Source organism: Tiliqua scincoides, chromosome 1, assembly GCF_035046505.1.
Source record: "Tiliqua scincoides isolate rTilSci1 chromosome 1, rTilSci1.hap2, whole genome shotgun sequence".
NCBI lineage: Eukaryota > Metazoa > Chordata > Lepidosauria > Squamata > Scincidae > Tiliqua > Tiliqua scincoides.
In genome coordinates, this window is record NC_089821.1 from 218994351 (window position 1) to 219012459 (window position 18109).

At 41.4% G+C, this 18109-nt stretch overlaps 1 protein-coding gene across 8 annotated transcripts in view; it reads left to right on the forward strand.

Moving 5' to 3' along the window:
* Positions 1 to 18109, forward strand: part of ARID1B (AT-rich interaction domain 1B) — a 505408-nt gene that overhangs the window by 432505 nt on the left and 54794 nt on the right. For all 8 annotated transcript variants that reach the window (XM_066615941.1, XM_066615976.1, XM_066615949.1 and 5 more), the window contains one exon: positions 6454 to 6599. In XM_066615941.1, coding sequence (XP_066472038.1) covers positions 6454 to 6599 — 146 coding nt within the window. The remainder of the gene's footprint in view (positions 1 to 6453; positions 6600 to 18109) is intronic.

Consider the following 18109-nt stretch of genomic DNA (forward strand, 5'->3'; position numbering starts at 1 on the left):
GTGCTATCAGCCGCTCACATCACCCACCTAGGCCCAGTGGAGTCCTTGGTCTGATCTTGCCAGATCACAAGAAAATTATCTTGCCAGGCCTGAAGTAATTAACCATGTCTTAATATCACTGGAACCCCTTTTATGTTGCCTAACCTTTTCTCAATAGCAATATTAGGGCTTCTATTCCTTCTTTGCCTTAATAATAATAATAATGACCTTTCTGGTCATCGGATTATTCCTCTTACTTTATTCAAGGCAGTTTACATAGGCAGGCATTTCTAAATCCATCGAGGGGATTTTTACAATCATAGAGGTTCTCTCTTTCAAGAACCAACAACATTTCAGGATGGATCTTCCTGGTTTGGTCTCACTTCTGGCCTCCAGTTCTCCCATGCAGGCTGACAAGCAGCTCCATCTCTCACATGGAGGGCAGCCAAGACGCTTCTTGCTCACACCAAGAGCAGGTGGAATCACTCAGCTAGGCTTGTCAGCTGCTTCAAGGTCTCGCCATTCTCAGCTGTTCAGGGAGCTGCCGGTATCCTCGAACTGGTCACCTTCTGACCAGTATCATCAGAAGGTGACCTTCTGATGTTATCTTCAGGCTAAGGGAGGCTCTACCCTCTAGACCAGACCTCCTGCCTTTGTCTTAAAGAATACCCGAAGGTCACACATCAGGAGTAGATCTACTTACTGCTACAGCAAAAGCAATGTTCCTTTTCAAAGTGATTCCCTATACAGGATCTTTCTGTTGGCCTTGTTGTATACTCACAGGAGAAAGCTACGTTAAAGCTGATACCTATAACATGGATACTGCTAGCAGAGTGCCCCCCTATATTGTAGCTGTATTTAGGGTCTTCTTACATATAAGTTAAAAAGAGAAAGATCTGCCAGCATACGTGGGTTAGGCTGCTGGCTACATCTTTTGAACCAGGTGGGTGAACAGTATCCTAGGTAATGCAAAATACTGACATGAAAAGTCAGGTTTGTAAATCAGAAAACATTGGTATAAGGTCACTGCACTTACTGTGTTCATGTTTTTAACCCACAATTTAAAGTTCAGAAATGTACCGTTTAATTGAGAAAAACACTTACTTTCTTTTGAGTTAGGCCAGAAGTGTGCATAACTGATACATGAGCATCTTATCAGGTGACATTAGCTTCACATTTGCACAAGTCAAGTCATGATTTATCTCATGGGACTTCTGCAGTGTGTTCCTGGAAAGCTGTGGATTTCTTGGAAATTAATGCACCATCACGGTGGTAGGGAGATATGTTCTCTGGGATAAAACTAATTAAAACTAAGATTATTGTTGTGTTATAGTTATTCAGAATTCCAAAATATGTTTTCAAGAGTTGGATTTTTCCCACTTACCGTTGCATTTTGTTACATAAATACAATCGACTTGTGTAAGTAGGTTTTACTAACTTCGTCTAGTCCTTTAGCATTGGTGTCTGGAACACCTCTACCCTATTGTCTAATTTAGGTTCCATTTGTGAAATATTTTGGCCTGTTAGTTGTGGCCTACACTTATATCCTGTTTCTCTGATAGGTAGTGCCCCCTTCCTGGTTAATATAGCAAATTAAGGTGACCAAGTCTGCGTGAATAGACATTTGTGCCTACGCTGAGCCCGATAATTAAGAAAAGCTATCTGGGGCAAGAAATGTCAACTAAAGATGAGTCGCTGCAGTAAATTAATATTGGAACAAGAACCTCTTAAATTTGCTTGTCTGATGTCAATCTAAATTCTATTTAAAAGATTTTCTATTTCTTGGAGCCCCAGAATAAATTCATATTAATCCAGTAGCCATGCGAGGTATTGTATATTCAGATGTTCTTTACATCAGGGTTGTTCACTTATGTAACACCAGTTCTCTTCCTTTGCCCCTCCTTTCTCACATGTGGCATTTAGTAACTTCTGAAACTAGTTTACAGGGTATCATAGTGTGCTATTTCATCTGAATGAGCAAACTGTGGTTACTCATCACAAAGAGGGTGTAGAGTAGGAGGAGGGTACGAGCTCTGAGGTTCTTCAGGGCTTATTCTTGGAATTCTAAATGATAGTTTGACATTAGATCGTGGCCATACTGGGTTGTGCTGACTTGAATTTACATGAGGAACAATCAGTGCATTGGAATAAGTAGCATTTTCAAATAACGTAGGTTTTTTTGCATCTTGGCTTATCCTTCATTATGCAATTTATTTCTTGTCAAAAAAGATAAAGCATCTGTTAATGCAGAACAGGTGCAATTTGGGGGTAACACTTATGCTTGTGCTACATAATGCATACCTTCGACCACATTTTTAGAACACTTTTTACAAGCACAATATTTACATAAAAAAGCTTGATTCTGCAAATGATCCTACTTTTTTTTGCTTTGTAATTTTCCTTTGGAGAATTCTACAACCATGCATTTTAAATATTTTTCTCCACAACTCATCATAAGCTTTGTCAGGGGAATGACATTATATGTCAGTTGTCTCCTTCATATCAAAGGAAATCCTTTGCCTTTTTACTGAAGTAAAGTTTGTCTTCCACAGAGCAAAGGACAAAATTGACTTGCAAAGTCTATTCTTTATTTATACCACATATTCTCTACTTCTTTGATGAAATTCACAGGGCATCAGGAAAAATTAAACCTAGTTTTGACTAACCTTTTTCCCTACTCCAACATTAGAAATAACATAAACGTAAAAGTTTGTAGTCTAATCTTTTCTTTTGCAAGTGAAAGACACTTCCATTGACACAAAGGGAGGGGATGCGATAATTGTCATCTCTGCATAATCCTGCTCTTGAGGACACTGGCATAGCTAAATCATTTGACACCCAGGGCCCATAAATTTTTGACACCGCCCCCCCCATCAACAAAATTAACCTGAGCTTCAAAATCAGGCAGGAACCCAGGTGTACATGCCCAGCAAACCTCAGCCACAGAGGCCAAAGTTCAAACAGGAGCCCAGATCTACCCATCTGGAAAAGATGGCTCCAGAGTGCAGTAAGAATGGGAGTCCAGGTCTACCCAGCAGGTAGATCTGGGCTCCAAGTCCAGGTGGGAGCCCAGGTCTACCCACCCAGCAAACCTCAGCCACAGAGGCTGAGGTTCAGCTGGGAGCCCACGTCTATCCACCCACGTCTATCCACCTGGTTGACCTGGGCTCTGGAGTTAAGAGTACTCATGCCCCCTCAATCACTGGATCCATCCCTGACTCAGTGACGTACTGCTCCTGCACCTGGAGGTTCAATGTAGTCATCATGGTTAATAATCACTGATAGACTATAGTCCATCATGAATGTTTAGAATCCACTTTAAAAGACATCTAAGCCAATGACCAACAACACCCACCCTTCCCACCACTGGCATCAGTAGGGCTGGTGTCACCCTGTCTGGTAACTCATGGTGTCACCCCCATTCATTCATTCATTCATTCATTCATTCATTCTACTATAGAACATTACAGTTTACCAAACCAATCAGTAACCAACAAAAAAAGTGGCCAAATTGATGACACTCACACAACTGAATAGGAGTTTTAGTATTAGCTTTGATACATGGAAAAGGGAGTTGACTCATAATAATATCTTATTTGTTCCATGCTATGTCATAACACCTTGTTAGCTCTCAAAACACTCAGGCTCATTGGTCCATTTTGGGTTAAGGCAGAGGTTTTCAGACTGGGACACCCCAACCTGAGGGCCCTGGCCTCTTTCCCCTTAAGTGGCGGGGGCAGCCAGGAGGTAGGGAGGAGGCAGCAGCAGAATTCCTAGGATCGCACTGCTCTGGGGGACTGCAGGGGCTTGGCAGCACATACCAGAGCTTCCTGCAACCTCCCGGGGGTGCGCTACCATCTGCAGGGCTCAGAAGTGAAAGTGGAGCGATTGTGCTCTGCTTCCACTAAACCGGAAGCACGAACATTCCACTTTCACTTCTAATGGGGCTGCAGGGACTGGGTAGGACTCACCAGTCCCTGCAGCAGCCTGTCGGGGGTGCGGGGAGCCCTGTGAGAGCCTCTGCAGGGCTCCCCAGCTCGTTAGAAGTGAAAGTGGAACAATCGCGCTCCACTTTTCGGTTTTGCGGGAGTGGAACACAATTGCTCCACTTTCACTTCTGCTGACCTGGGCAGCCCTGCAGAGGCTCACACAGGGCTCCCCGCACCCCAGGACAGTTGCTGCAGAGACTGGTGAGTGCATCCCAGTCCCTGCAGCCCCCCTTAACGACGCAATTCTGGGGACTGCCTTCGCCCCACCCCCGCTGCCTCCCCCTGCCCCCGCAAGAACTTACTGCAAGTTTCAAACTCCGGGAGAGTTTGAAAACTGCAGAGTTAAGGGAATCTGCTTTTTGTGACATAAGGCAATTGTATTTCCTTTTCTGCTTATTTGGCTATAGCTTTTGATAGAACAGAGCTATTTCAACGTGGTTTGTTTCAATGCATTCTGCTGTAAATTATGCCTCGAGTGGTATATAACATGAAGGTATTTTTCTTAAAAACCACAATTTCCACAATTTTGGTGACTGGTGGTATGTTCCCCCTCCCAGGTGTGACCTTATTAACACCTTATTGCTTCCATGCTGTGTAATAATAACATCTCATTGTCTGTTTGAATAATCAGTTTCATTGATCTGTTTAGAGTTAAGGCAATCTACTTTTTCTTACATAAGACAGTTGTATTTTTGTTTTCTGGTTTTTTGACCATAACTTTTGATAGAATGGAGATACAGATTGAGTCTCTGCATCCACAAGGGCTCTGTTCCAGGAACCGCCATGGATATTGATTTTTGCTTAAAACAAAAGCAAATGATAAGCATTCCTTTTAGGCAGCAGTTTTTAAAAAAGCCTGTTTACCATGATAAAGTGGCAGTCAGGCAATCAATCAATCTCCCTCTCCCTTTGCTGGGCTTAGAACAGCTTTACTTTAGCTTGGAGGCAGATCCCTCCCTTCCCCCTGGAGCACAGGACAGAATGCAAAACAGTTAGAGTGATTATCACTTTGCATTCTTTTGCTGCTCTGGGGGAAGGGAGGGGTCTGCCTCCAAGCTGAAAAGCTGTTCTAAGCCACTAAGAGGGGGGGAGAGTTTGCAATTGCCATGGTAAGCAGGCTGTTTTTATGTACTTTAATGGGCCAACCTCATTTGTGTTGAAGTAAAATCAAGGGTGAAAAATCCATTGATAATTAAATTATACCTGTATTTCACTCTGGTTTTTTAATGCGTTCTGCTGTAAATTATGCATTGAATAGTATATAACATAATGATATTATTCCTAGTAACTGTGATTTAGCTATTTTGGTCACTAGAGGTGTCACTCCCCTGCATCTTGGAACCTGGGGACCGCGGCCCCTTGCACCTCTCCCCCCCATTTTAACACCACTGCTTGAGGGTCCTGCCAGTCCTCCAGAGGTTTTGGGGAGGCACAGAGGGCTATTGGGCCAAGGAGAGAGTAGATAACCTTGCTTTTGTGCATGCCCCTTAGGAAAGCACCTAAATCATTTCAAAATATTCTCTATCTGAATGTTAAATTGCAACAGAAACACTATAAGTGTTTGTGCAATCCTAACCCCTTATGCCAGTGCTTTCCAGCCAGTGGGACATCTGCTGCATCCTGCAGTTGGGTGTCACTTATGGAGGCCTCCTCAAAGTAAGGGAATGTTTGTTCCCTTACCTCAGAGCTGCATTGCCCTTATGTCAGTGCCAGAAAGCACTGGCATAAGGGGATAGGATTGCACCCTAAGTTTGGAAAAGTTTTTGAAAAAAAATGCTTTTGTGATATTGAGGGAAGGGGAAGCATTTATGCCATTACATCATACACTTGTTTTTCTTTGCTGGAGGAAAGTAAAGCATCTTCCAGCAAGAGTTCATGTAGTACAGCTATGGATATTAGTGGTATTTTCTGGTATCCTTTAAAACAAACCTCCCTATTGGTAAAACACACATAATTTGTTGCTTTGCTAAAATAGTATAGCTCCATCCCATTTACGTGCATCTTTTTCTTTTGCTTGCTTTTGTACTATAGTGGACAAAGTGGAATCAAAAGAACATTTTTATTTTTAAAGTGCTGATTGACTCAGACTTTGCCTACCTATACCAGTTGCAATCACCCCTTTCTCTTTTTTTTTGTGCTTCCATCACTTTGTACATGTGTCCTTGCAACAACTTCAACCTCTTTACATAGTGCTAGGCTGTGTCCATTTTAAATTAACATGTATTCCATTGAGAGATCTGCATGGTACTTGGAATTGTAGAACCAGCCTTAAAATGAGTTGAGTACTAATTCAATAATAAGCATCCAACAAGCCCCCTTTCCATGCAAATAGCCCCCTTTCCATGCAGGCAAACACTAACTGGCTGCCTCTTCCTTAGATGTTTGTGAATGCTAAAGTACGGATTCTGTGACTAACCAAAGTGTCCTGTGCAGTAAGAAACATAATAAGAGCTTGTGCACGTGTGTGTGCTTTCTCTTCACTCAGGCAAGGCAGTTTTCCTGGCATGAATCAGAGCGGCATTATGGGATCCAGTTCTCCCTACACCCAGCCAATGAACAACAACTCCAGCCTGATGAACCCTCAAGCGCCTCCTTACAGCATGGCACCTAACATGGTGAACAGTTCCACAGGTAATGGTGGCTAACATTTCAGGAGCAGCTGCCTTTTCAAAGGCAGATATTCATACATGGTACCAGGGTTTTCTCTTTGGCAACTGTACCAAGTGTACAAATTCAAAGTGTCCAATTATTGTGTCATATCTTTGATATGTTTATGTTGCACCTTCAAGTCGTATTGTTTCTTAAAGATGTGAATATCTCAACTTCAAAAATTGATTGATTGCCCTGGAAGCGCACTGTGCTGAAAATGTAGCAATGTGTTTGAGGCTGGTGGGCTTGCAGTTACATTTTTTTTTAATTATAAAAAGTAATTAACAGTATTACAGGTTGGAAACTCGAGACATCATGGTACCAAATATCACTAACTGCATTTGGAAATTCAGAGTTAAGTGTTACTTTCTGAAAGTCCCACTCACTATATTTTGTCCGTTTGAAATGGACAAAAACTGAACACATCAGATAACTGTGACATACATTGCAACGTATTCTTCCTTGCAGGAGGACCATGCCATGGTATCTGTTCCTCTCTAAGATTGTTCAAACATATTTTCATACATTTGATCAACATTTTCATATGATATGTAAATTCTCAGACATTCTCCCTAGCAGCAAATTTCTTCTTTCAGCCCTCCCGTAACTATTTTCATTCATTAATATAATGTAAGCTATACAGTTGCAGAGTAGCCAGACTGTCTTAGGTTTTTAAGTTTTAGGAGAAAGGACAACATAGCCATGAATTTCTGAGAGGGAGGACAAGAGGGGTTAAAACTGATCCAAAAACCATTTTGTTGTCATAGGTGAATTTTAATAGGATTCCTGGTGACAAGTTTAGAATTGTTCTGCAATAACTGAATTAGTTGTAAGAGTTATTGTAGGGGATAATAAATCTGTAGAAATTGCAAGCATAACCATATCTGAAAAGAAACATAGTTGTCATAAACAAAGTAGAATGCAATGCAATGCAATGCGAACCAGCATTTTTATGGTTAGCAATAGTAGCCAAATCCTATTCAAGCATTATGCCACCAGAACAAGCATTCTGGTGGTATAAGGCACTTTCTGGTCATCGCAAAACACAGTATGCCCATTCATGAAGCCTGGCCACCACTGCAGGTGGCAAGTAGCCAGTTCCATGCACCAGCAGCCACAGGAGATTTCCCTTATGATAATCAAACCTGGCATCAAAATGCCTGGAAAAGGAGTTGATCCTGATACTCTGCTCATTCTCCTATATAATTACCTTTTCACAGCTGTCAAATTCATCAACATGGACTTCTTTTACCATAGGCTAATGGGCTATGTCAAAATGGGGTGGGGAGGAGAGTGGATTGAGCCCAGGAAGGGGATAGTTTTGGCAGCAACAGTGACCTCTGCATCCTGACTCCCTTCCCATGCCTGATCTGCCTACACCAGGGTTTCTCAAATTGTGGGTCAGGACCCACTAGGTGGGTCGTGAACCAATTTCAGGTGGGTCCCCATTCATTTCAATATTTTATTTTTAATATACTAGACTTGATATTACCATGGTATGTGACTGCATTTGGCGAAATGTTACAGACCTGTACTTTTAACAAGCTACTATGTATATTCTTTTAACAATGATAGTCAATGGAACTTACTCCTAGGTAAGTGTGGGTAGGATTGCAGCCTAGGATAGCTAAAAATTTTCCTGCACGATGATGTCACTTCCAGTCATGACATCACTTCCGGTGGGTCCTGACAGATTCTCATTCTAAAAAGTGGGCTAGTTAGCCCCAGTGCTAATGTGTGAGAACCACTGGCCTACATGGTTGCTTGAGCTTACTCCAGAGCAAGGGGACAAATGTTTTCTTACCCAAGGAGGCCTCCAGAGGCCAAAACTCCCCTGTGGGATACAGTAACTGATACTACTACATTGCTGCACAGGGAGTAAGGATTGGGCTGCCTGTGTAACACAAAGTCTAAGGGCAGAAAAAACAACTATGTTCTGAAGAACAACAGTGTCTGAAGCACCACCACCTGTGTCAAGGCAGGTATTTTATCCCCAAGGCACAGGACCCTAATTCTCTTGCATTGTTTTAATGTATGAATCACAAATGTTTGATATGCCTTACATTCTTCTTCTTCTTCTGCTCAAGTCACCCACTTAGCTTGTCTTTGATTTTTGTTTGATTTTTGTTTTTCACAGGTGTTCCCAGTGTATTTTTGCTATTGTCAGTTACAGCTGTCATTTTTTAATGGTGCATGGTTGTTTTCTTCTCCCCTTCTTAACTACTGGAGTTATTATAACTTTTGTAGTTGTAGGCTATAACAGTTTTAATCTTACTATGAGAAGGAAGTTTATGAACGGGCACCATCCCTCTTCTGAACCAGGTGGCACCTTGAGCTCGGTCAGCCACAGCCAATGACACCTTGTCTCCCCAGTTAGCTAATATTCTCATTTTATATCTTACTGTGCTTTTTGGTTGACTTACTTTTGGTCTATTTTTTCCATGAGCAAGTTGTTGGAAGTTATATATTCAACACCCTTCTTTTCTTTGCAAGAGAAATAATACATAGCAGCACCTCACTAACTTGTACTAATCATCCATTATCCCTAGTCTGATGGTATTCTCTTGGTTCAGTCAGCAATCAGCTAAATTTGGTGTCTCAAATCTGATGTTTTCCTGCTGCAGAAAATCTATCAAATAGTGAAATAGAGAGCCTGGATGCTGTAGTGATTATGTTATTAGACCTACACAAGAAAGATCCAGGTTCAAATCCCTGCTTAGCCATGAATCTTCCTGGGTAATTTTGGGTCAGTCACTATCTCTTAGCCTCACCTACCTCATAGGGTTGTTGTGAGGACAAAGGAGGGAAGGAACTAGTACACCACCTGAGCACCTTCAGGGAAAGTGATATATGAAAATAAATATACACTTCCTTAACCATCTATAGTTTGGGGATCAGTCACCTCACCTCACTTCACTCCTCCAGGTCATGTGAGTGGCAATTGAGTAAAAGGATTGTTATATCCTCATAGGTTTTCCATGATTCCAAGTGGTGTTTTATTTTTGTAAAAGATTTGATTGATAGCAAACATAGCATGTTGGGTTTGTTATACTGTCCCAATTCCAGGCAAATTTCTCCTTAAATTATACTCTACATTACAGTTAACTTGTTTTGAAAATGGGTGATGTGATCCTAGGTGGTGATTTTGATTTTAGTATGGAACACTCATTTGGACAAGAAAGAGTAAGTGAAAGCTATATGGGAGCAGATTCTTTGATTTGATGGAAAACCACCAGCTATGGAACAATACTATGAGTTTGGCAATAAGTACTCCAGGCTGCTGGCTAAAATAGGCTACCTAAAATTGACAAATGGAAGTAAAATCCAAGATGAAATTAAAGTTAGCCAGATTTCTGCATGCCTTTATTCTAATCTTTATAAATTTGTTGCCCAGATCTTATGGAGATTGATGGGTTTCTTGAGAGTTCCTCTCTATAGACTCTGGAATTGGATAGTCTTAATTAATGGATTGTGGAGGAAGAGATCAAGGCAGTAATTAAAAAGTTAAAATATTAAAATCAGAGCCAGCCCAAGACCTCCTGACACCTTAGGTAAAATGCCAAATGTTACCTCCCTTACCTGATGATGTACCATATCTGTTCTTCCCACTCTACAGTGTTCTAGCCCATCACTCTCCTTCCCTCCACATTTACTCTTCTTCTTCCTTTCTCAGTCCAGTGAGTGGAAGAAGGAGGAACAGTGTAGGCAAGTAGGTGGACAGAGTTGGGTATGCCCGACCAATTGCTGCCTGAGGCAACTGCTTCACAGCCCAATCCTATCCACACTTTCCTGGGAGTAAGCCCCATTAACTATAATGGGATTTACTTCTGAGTAGACATGCTTAGGATTGGGCTCTCAGTCAGCCTCATGGATGGGCCAGCCCTGACTAGAATACCCCTGACAGAGATGGGCTCCCAAGTGAGTTTTACAAGAAATGTATTGATATTCTATGTGTGTGCTTGTCCTCTTTCACAGCTTCTTAAAAGGTACTAACATTCCAGGAGTCAGGAATATTTGTCTCGTTATCATGATTCCCAAACCAGACAAGGATCTTGAAGATCCTAGGTCTGTAGCATTGCTTAACCAGGGTGGCAAGATTTTCATTCATTCATTCATTCATTCATTCATTCATTCATTCATTCATGGTGACTAGGCTAAATAAATGAGTTGCTTCCACACTGACTAAACAGGGGCATATTCTTGGCCAGAATATTGTTGATTCAATATGTAGACTGCTCAGTATACTTTATCTGACCAAGTCAGCTAATAATCCAGTTCCTTCCTGTTCCTTGATGCGCAAAAAGCATTTGGCATATTGAAGTAGCCATCTCTTTTTGGTTCATTGGGAAAAATTCAAGTTGAGGCCAATGTTGTGCAGGTGATACATCTGTTTTATACAAAATTCAAAGCTGTAGTTTGCTGTAGTCATCTAGACTCAGATGCTATTAGGTTATGTAGAGGAACAAAATAGGGCTGCTCCATTTCACCTTTGATGTTTGTGCTTTCTTTAGAGCACTGGTTCCCAACCTGTGGTCCACAAGACTGAGAAGTGATCTGTGAGATCTTAGGGGAAAAAATTGCTTTTGATCACTTCCAGCTTCTCTCTGAGCAAGCAGTCCTTCATGGACCACCAGAAAGGGCAGAGAATGGACAACCTGCAGCTGGCAGAAAAAGCAGCAAACCACAAATCTTCTATATAAATAATAAATCTCTAATAAAATTTTTCTAATTACAGGCAGCCCATATTATCCATGGGTTTGGGTGTACCTGCAAATTTCTTCATCTGTGGGTCCCGAAGCTGTGGTGCTTGCTGACCTGGAGCCTCTGGAGGTGAGAGGAGCTGCACTCCTCTTGTTTCTGGAGGTTCTTCTGAAGCCCACAGAGGCTGCGTGTGTCCACCCATGGCCTCTGCGGGCTTCAGAAGAGACTCCAGACTGAATTCCAGTTGGGTTCAGGGGCAGGCTGAAAATTGCCGGTTTTGAATTCCCATGTTTTTCCTGCAGGGGTTCTGGGAATGGAACTCTCATGGATAATGAGGGCCACCTGTATTACAAATTTTAATGTATTTTTCTGTATGCAGGGATGGGAAGTTGCATGTGGTCCACAGCAATTCCAATTTTCCTCCCTCCCTTCTCCTCCCTGCCCCCCATGCCTAGATGAGCCGATGCAAGGAGCTGGGGGGAAGCTGGTGTGGAGGCTTCTGTCAGCCTCCGCAGGCCGGCGCTTCTCGGAGCACCGGTCTGGCTTCCTCCTGAGGAGGCGCAAACGTTTTCTATGGCACATTTGCGACCCTCCCAGGCCAGCCCTAGGGACTTGGGCCAGCATAGGTTGCAGTTTGGATTGCTCCCTAAATGCTGTCAAACTAGCTTGGAAAAAGTTCTTTTACTCCATACTCCATTTGCACTTAACTAACAACCCATTTCTTCAATCTACACTCAGGGTATGGATAGAGTGAAGAACTAAACTCATACCATCAACATTCCCTTTTACCTTTTATTCCTAAACCACATTTTTATGATTCAAGGAGAGATGGGGAGATGGAAAGAGTGTGGTCTACATAGGTTTTGTGACCTTTCTGAAGATGACCGTCCTTTATCCAGTGCACAATTGCAAATTAAGCTCATGAAGAACAGGTGCTCAGTGTTTTGACATTTTGCAGATACCCCATTCCCTACCTATTCCCTGATCACAAACAGGCACTTAGACCTTCTCATTTTGAGATGTTCACAGCCTTTTCTCACACCCTTTTTAACCTATACTGTACATTCTTTTGCTAACAATATCTTTTGAGTCCAGCAAGAGGCTGAAAACAGTTTTGAAAAAGTACTTTAACTTGGCAATCTCTTCTAGCTCTTGAAAAAGTGTTTTGTATAAATGACTGTTGAAATCAGGTTTTTCTTTTGTTAAGAAAAATGCCCTGATGTTGATCTGCTATCAGTATCTGTGCCCAGTTAATCTCATTGCTATCATTAAGCAGAGGTGAAGGTGTTCTGAATGGGGTACGAATTTAACATATGGGGTGGTCTTAAAGCGAAATTATTCATTTTTGGAATGATTTTTCATTGAGATTTCTAGAATCGCATGATTAAGATCCTGCTGATTCTAAGCTTTCTTACTGCCTTTTGATGTGTTTTATATTTGTTACATTTTTCCTGTTATACATTTCAGTTCTCCACTTTTTGAGGGCCTGGATGCTAAAATTCTCTGCATTTACATCCTTTGCCTTGTGCAGGATCTTCTTTCTCCTTGGAGCTTTTAAAGAGATAGCCCTGGAATTTGCCCTCACTGTGACTGCAGGCTCTGTTCTCTGCCAAGCTGTTAAAACAGACAGCACTGGGTATTTACATTTTGCCATTGCCAAGTCCATGTGCTCTTCTTTCACCTCCTCCCCCCACCCTCTGAGCTCTTAAAAGGGCATCATTATTTGCAGTATAAGAGTACTGTATCAATGTTGGCATTTGTTGTGATTGACTTTGTGTGTCGTCATTAAGTGGAGTAACAGAGAAAGTTTCTGTGCATGTCTACTTAGAAGTAAGCCCCACTGAGTTTAATAAAACTTGGTAACTGTTACAGGACTGCAGCATTTGTGTTTTATCCTCTCTGTCTATTTGGATTTACTGCACAGACACTATTTTAGCTGCTAATCTCTGGTAATCCCTATTTACAACCCCTTATTTCTGGGGGGAGGGGGAAGTTCCCCTTTATAAATTACTGCACTCTAAGACCAAGTTTTCTGGCCCTTAACCCAGACTTGTAAAGGGGATCCCCTATGCACTTGAAAAATCTACATGCCTTTGCAGTCATCTTGCACTGGCAGGATGTCGTGTGTCTTGTCTCAGTAAAAATTCTTGGCTTAAAAGTGTGATGTCTGACTTTAGAGAAAAAGCTCACCTGTACAGTACACTCATCTAAGTGAAATGTAAAACCTGATACCTTTAAAAATGTTTTTATTTTTATTTATTTTTTACATGAATAAGAATAAAGTGATCAGGCATCCTGCTGATCATGTTTCTGCAGAAGCACATACTTAACCAATTGTTACCCAATGTTTTCTTTGTCTTCTTGCTCTTTTCTAACTGGCCATACTCTTGAAGGCTAGTTTGCAGTGTGATTTTTACTGTTACCTTTATAGGATATTGCAAAAACACAAGAAAAATTTTTTAAAATGTTTCAGAAAGAATGGTAACTTAGCAACTGTGGGTCAATTCACGCATTACCCTCACTGTGGGGAAAACAAACTTGTTTTGCCCTTTTTTAGAATATCACAGTGCAGCAAACCACCTTCCACCAGAACGAAGCCAGTACAGCTGGAAAGGCTTGTAGGAATGACTGACCCTCTTGCTTTGCCCCATGTGCCTGGAAAGCAGAGAGAAACCACCATTGTTGCACTGACCAGCTCTTTGCAGCAGTAGCATCTTTTTGCAAGGCAAAGTATCTCTCTCACTCTGTTGGTGCTGATGGGTCAGTTTGTGGCAGCAGTGGCAGCAGGTCTTGTCCTTCTCTCAAGGCTCACAGGGCAAGCCTTTCTAGCTGCTGCCACCTGTACTTGGTCACTGGGGGAAGGGACTCTTTTGCCTTCTAGTTTCCACAACAGTTATAGGGCAATTTGAAAATTGTCTGTACTGCTATAGTGATTCTTCCAAAATTTAGATTATCTGTTGCTTAAGCAGCATCTGTTTCTGTTACGTGAAATTAATTGTGTGATCGTAGCAAAAATCTCAGGTTCTCTCTCTCTCTCTCTCTCTCTCTCTCTCTCTCTCTCTCTCTCTCTCTCTCTGTGACACACACACACACCCTGTTTTTTCATCTTCTCTTCAACCTTTTGATTGCTTAACACTCATCCTGTGTAATTCTTTTTCTGATAGCTGAAAATACACGTTATTGAAAGGCCTCATTATGCCTGCTTTTTTCCCCTCTAGACAAGAGTTTAACAGAGGTAATCCCACGTGTTTGGGAATAATGGTTTTATGTGGTGTTTGCAGCAAGGGTAAGAGAAAGAATAAAAATTGTTCTCTGTTAATCAGAGAGAATTTTTTTTAACGTAAAATAAAATTGCCTCTCTTAGTGTGAGGCAGGAGGCCATTTGTTTGCCTGAGCAGCATACTTTTCCTCCAGTTGAAAAGAAAAAAATTTATTGAACAGGTCATTAGATAATAGCTTGCTTTCCCCTCCACCAGAGCTGTCCCAGGTAATACTGTGTTTGGGTTATGTAGTTATGTGTTTTGTCTGCCTGGCTGAAATAAAATTACTTTTGAACATTGAAACTGTGCTATAAATTCCGGCTCGCTGTTTAGCAGCAGTAATTTTTTGCCCCTTTTCCTCTGGCCCCCAGAGCTGCAAGAATAACCAACAACAAACAGATGGCAGAGAGCCCTGCCTAAGAAGATTTATGTATTGCAAAGAAATAACCAGTTTAAAGGAAGATTCACAGAGGGGTTTTTTTGTTCAGATAATTCAGCCATTCGTTATTTCATACAGTGGAAATCTGTTCAGTGCAAAACCATTTATCCTAGCAGTCTTTTGTGCAGGATAGTCATAGTCTTTTCATTGTGTTATGCATTCCAAAATATTGGATTTTTAAGTCATTTAACCATGTATTAGGGCTTTCTTTTTTTGTCTGTGAATGTCTGAGTTTTTTGCCTCCATGTTTATTAATTCAAAGGTAATCTTACAAAAACTAAGACTGTGTGAACTAGGGGTTGTAATATTTTTTTTCAGCCATTGGTCATAAAAGAGAACTGGAAGACCAAGGTAATGGCTTTAAGCAATAAAACAGTCCAGCAGTCATAAACAAGAACATACAAACTATCAGCCCAATACTACCTGGGCTTGCGCTGCTAGAGCTCACAGTCCAGCAGCACAAGGCCCTTTGCAGTGGCGTGAAAAATAGTATGCCATCACATGCTTCCGGGGCTCTGGCATAAACTACAGGAGGTGCAGTGAGGCTGTGCCAGAGTCAGTAAGTTGGTGGCAAGAGCAGGGCGTGGGCTAGAGGGGGTGATCGCTGCAGTAAAGATACAAGCCAGATCTTATCCCCAGTTTTCTAACACAATTTTCTAGCCATCCAATCCCCCCCCCCCGAACAAATGCATGCAGCACAAGCTCCACTGGCACAGCTGCATGCTACAGTATGGTGGGGTAGGATTGGGCTGTAAAAGAAAGTATTTATGCAGCAGAAATTTGCACATTTTAAATAAAATTCTTCTGCCAATATCCAAATTGTGATCTACCACTTGAGAATCAAAGAAATTCTGTTGTAACTTTACCACAGCCAAGGCAAAAATTCCCATATTTTAGTTCTAGTTACCTCCCAGTTTTTAGGTACCCAAAAATTTATAGTCTCTGTTTGCTTGCTTCCATAACTTGTAAAAAAAATCTATTACATACCTTTTCAGAGAAGGAACAATGAAGCATAAAATGAGGGATGTCCTCCTGCGTTTCCTCCTTCCAAATACAAGGACATAAGACCATCCAGAACTACAAAGGGCATTTTTTGGACTTTCAGTACAGTCAGGGTTCTCTGGATTGAATTTTTTGTAAAATTGAGCAGTCTAAATTCAGACTATAATGAAGTTTTATCATTGCATACCAGGTACAGAATTGATATGACTCTTGTCAATTGAGATCGATCACTTTGCACACTTTGTCCCTGAAGAATTATTTAAATTCTGATTTAGCAGCTGGCCATTATATATCCTCAAAAGAATTTGTGGAAAAACTGTAATGTACCTTTCAGCTTATATCATATTTACAGGGAGGGAATATAAGCAGAGGAGCACTTTTGTGATATCAGGTATTGAGACTGGTGGAGTTTAATTGAGTCTGTTCACAAAAATAAGGCCTTGGTAGTATAACTTCTGACATACGGCATATCTCAAGCCAGAAGTTAAGTAAGATTCATAAGTAATATGATATGAACTAAAAGTGATGTAGTGTTGCTCAGCACATATGCATTAGCAAACTGCACAGCTCAGTTACAGGCATGCTTCAAGGTTCAGTTCTGGACATTACTTCACCAGCCAACCAAGACAGCACAGCACCCACAACACGTCATTGTAGGGATGTTGTTTTAGTGCTCTGAGTAGATATCCTGGTACAGTTATTAGGTCTAATACCTTAATCTGAGAGCATTTGTGGCGATGTTGATAGCAGCACATGTGGTCACATGTTACAACTTGCAGGAGCCAGCTGATGCTTGAGTTGAATTGTGCAGAAAGAGAACCCCTGCATCATCCCCATGAAATGTTTGAGCTCTTCCTGTATTGGTGGTTGTGCATTTCTTCATGCAAGTTTCTCCTTTATACCTTACAGCTTGTGGCACAAAGGGAAAGTACAAGACACCTTGCATGCTGCCACAAGTTGTAACATGTGAAGTGACCCTGAGAGATGAAAAAAAGATGAAATTGTATCTTTTGTGCAATTAGTGCTACTTTAAAATAATAATAATAATAAATTGCATTTTGGGGGGCAAGGCCTAACTCTTTGTGATTTAATGTGCATTGCATCCATGCATTCAGGAAACAATCAAGTTTCTCTCAGCATGGGTGTAAAATAAGGTCAACTGTATTCTTGCTCTGAGCCACCATATCGTGCAACACTTTTAAATCACTAGCTGGCTTCAAAAACCGGTCTGGTCTCAGCCCTTGTTGTATTGGCATATCTGCCAGTGATGCTTTGTGATTTTGCTGTCGGGTAGCTTATGTTGCATCCTGTCCTCAGTATGTTTCTCCATTCTCAGAGGTTAACTTTCAAGCTAAGAGTTGCCAACCCAAGGAAAACATCTTCAAAACCCATGCACATAAGCAGAGCCTCAGCACTGGTTTTCTGCATTATCTGAAAATAGAAATCACAATTCTCCCTTCCTCTGTTCTCCCAAATCAGTCCTTGCATATAGTCCCCGAACTATATGTTTACGTGGTAGAAAATTATAAAATAGATCCCGCTGTATGTTCAAATGCAATCCTTAGATTATGACTAAAACTAAGATAGGCATGTGGCCTGTAACCAGCCACAAACATACTTATTATGACTCTGAACACAGGCAAGATTACCTGAGTTTTCAGGGAGATCTGCAACTGCCCCAGATTGCAGCTCTGGAACAAGAAAAGGGCAAACGAAAGGTGACAGTTGTAGGTCTGCCAATGGAATTTGTACAATGCTGCAGACACCAATTTAGATGACTGGCACTTCAGCCATCTCTCTGTTCTGTTAGGAAAACATGGCAGTTACAGAAAATATATCTTCAATAACGTAAAAGGCACCCCCCCCCAATCTCTTGTGTAGTGACAAATTGTTACAGGCTTCGCTGAGCAAGTAATTATTTAAATAGAGTCAGCATGAGTACGAATATGACAACTGTTTCTTCGGCTAGAATGCCAGGGAAAAAATATGGTAAGCAGGAGGGGAATTTCTTTAAAAAGACACCAAGCACATATTAAGATTTTATTCCATGAACAGAAGGCTATTTTTCTGTTGCTCACACGATTGGAGAT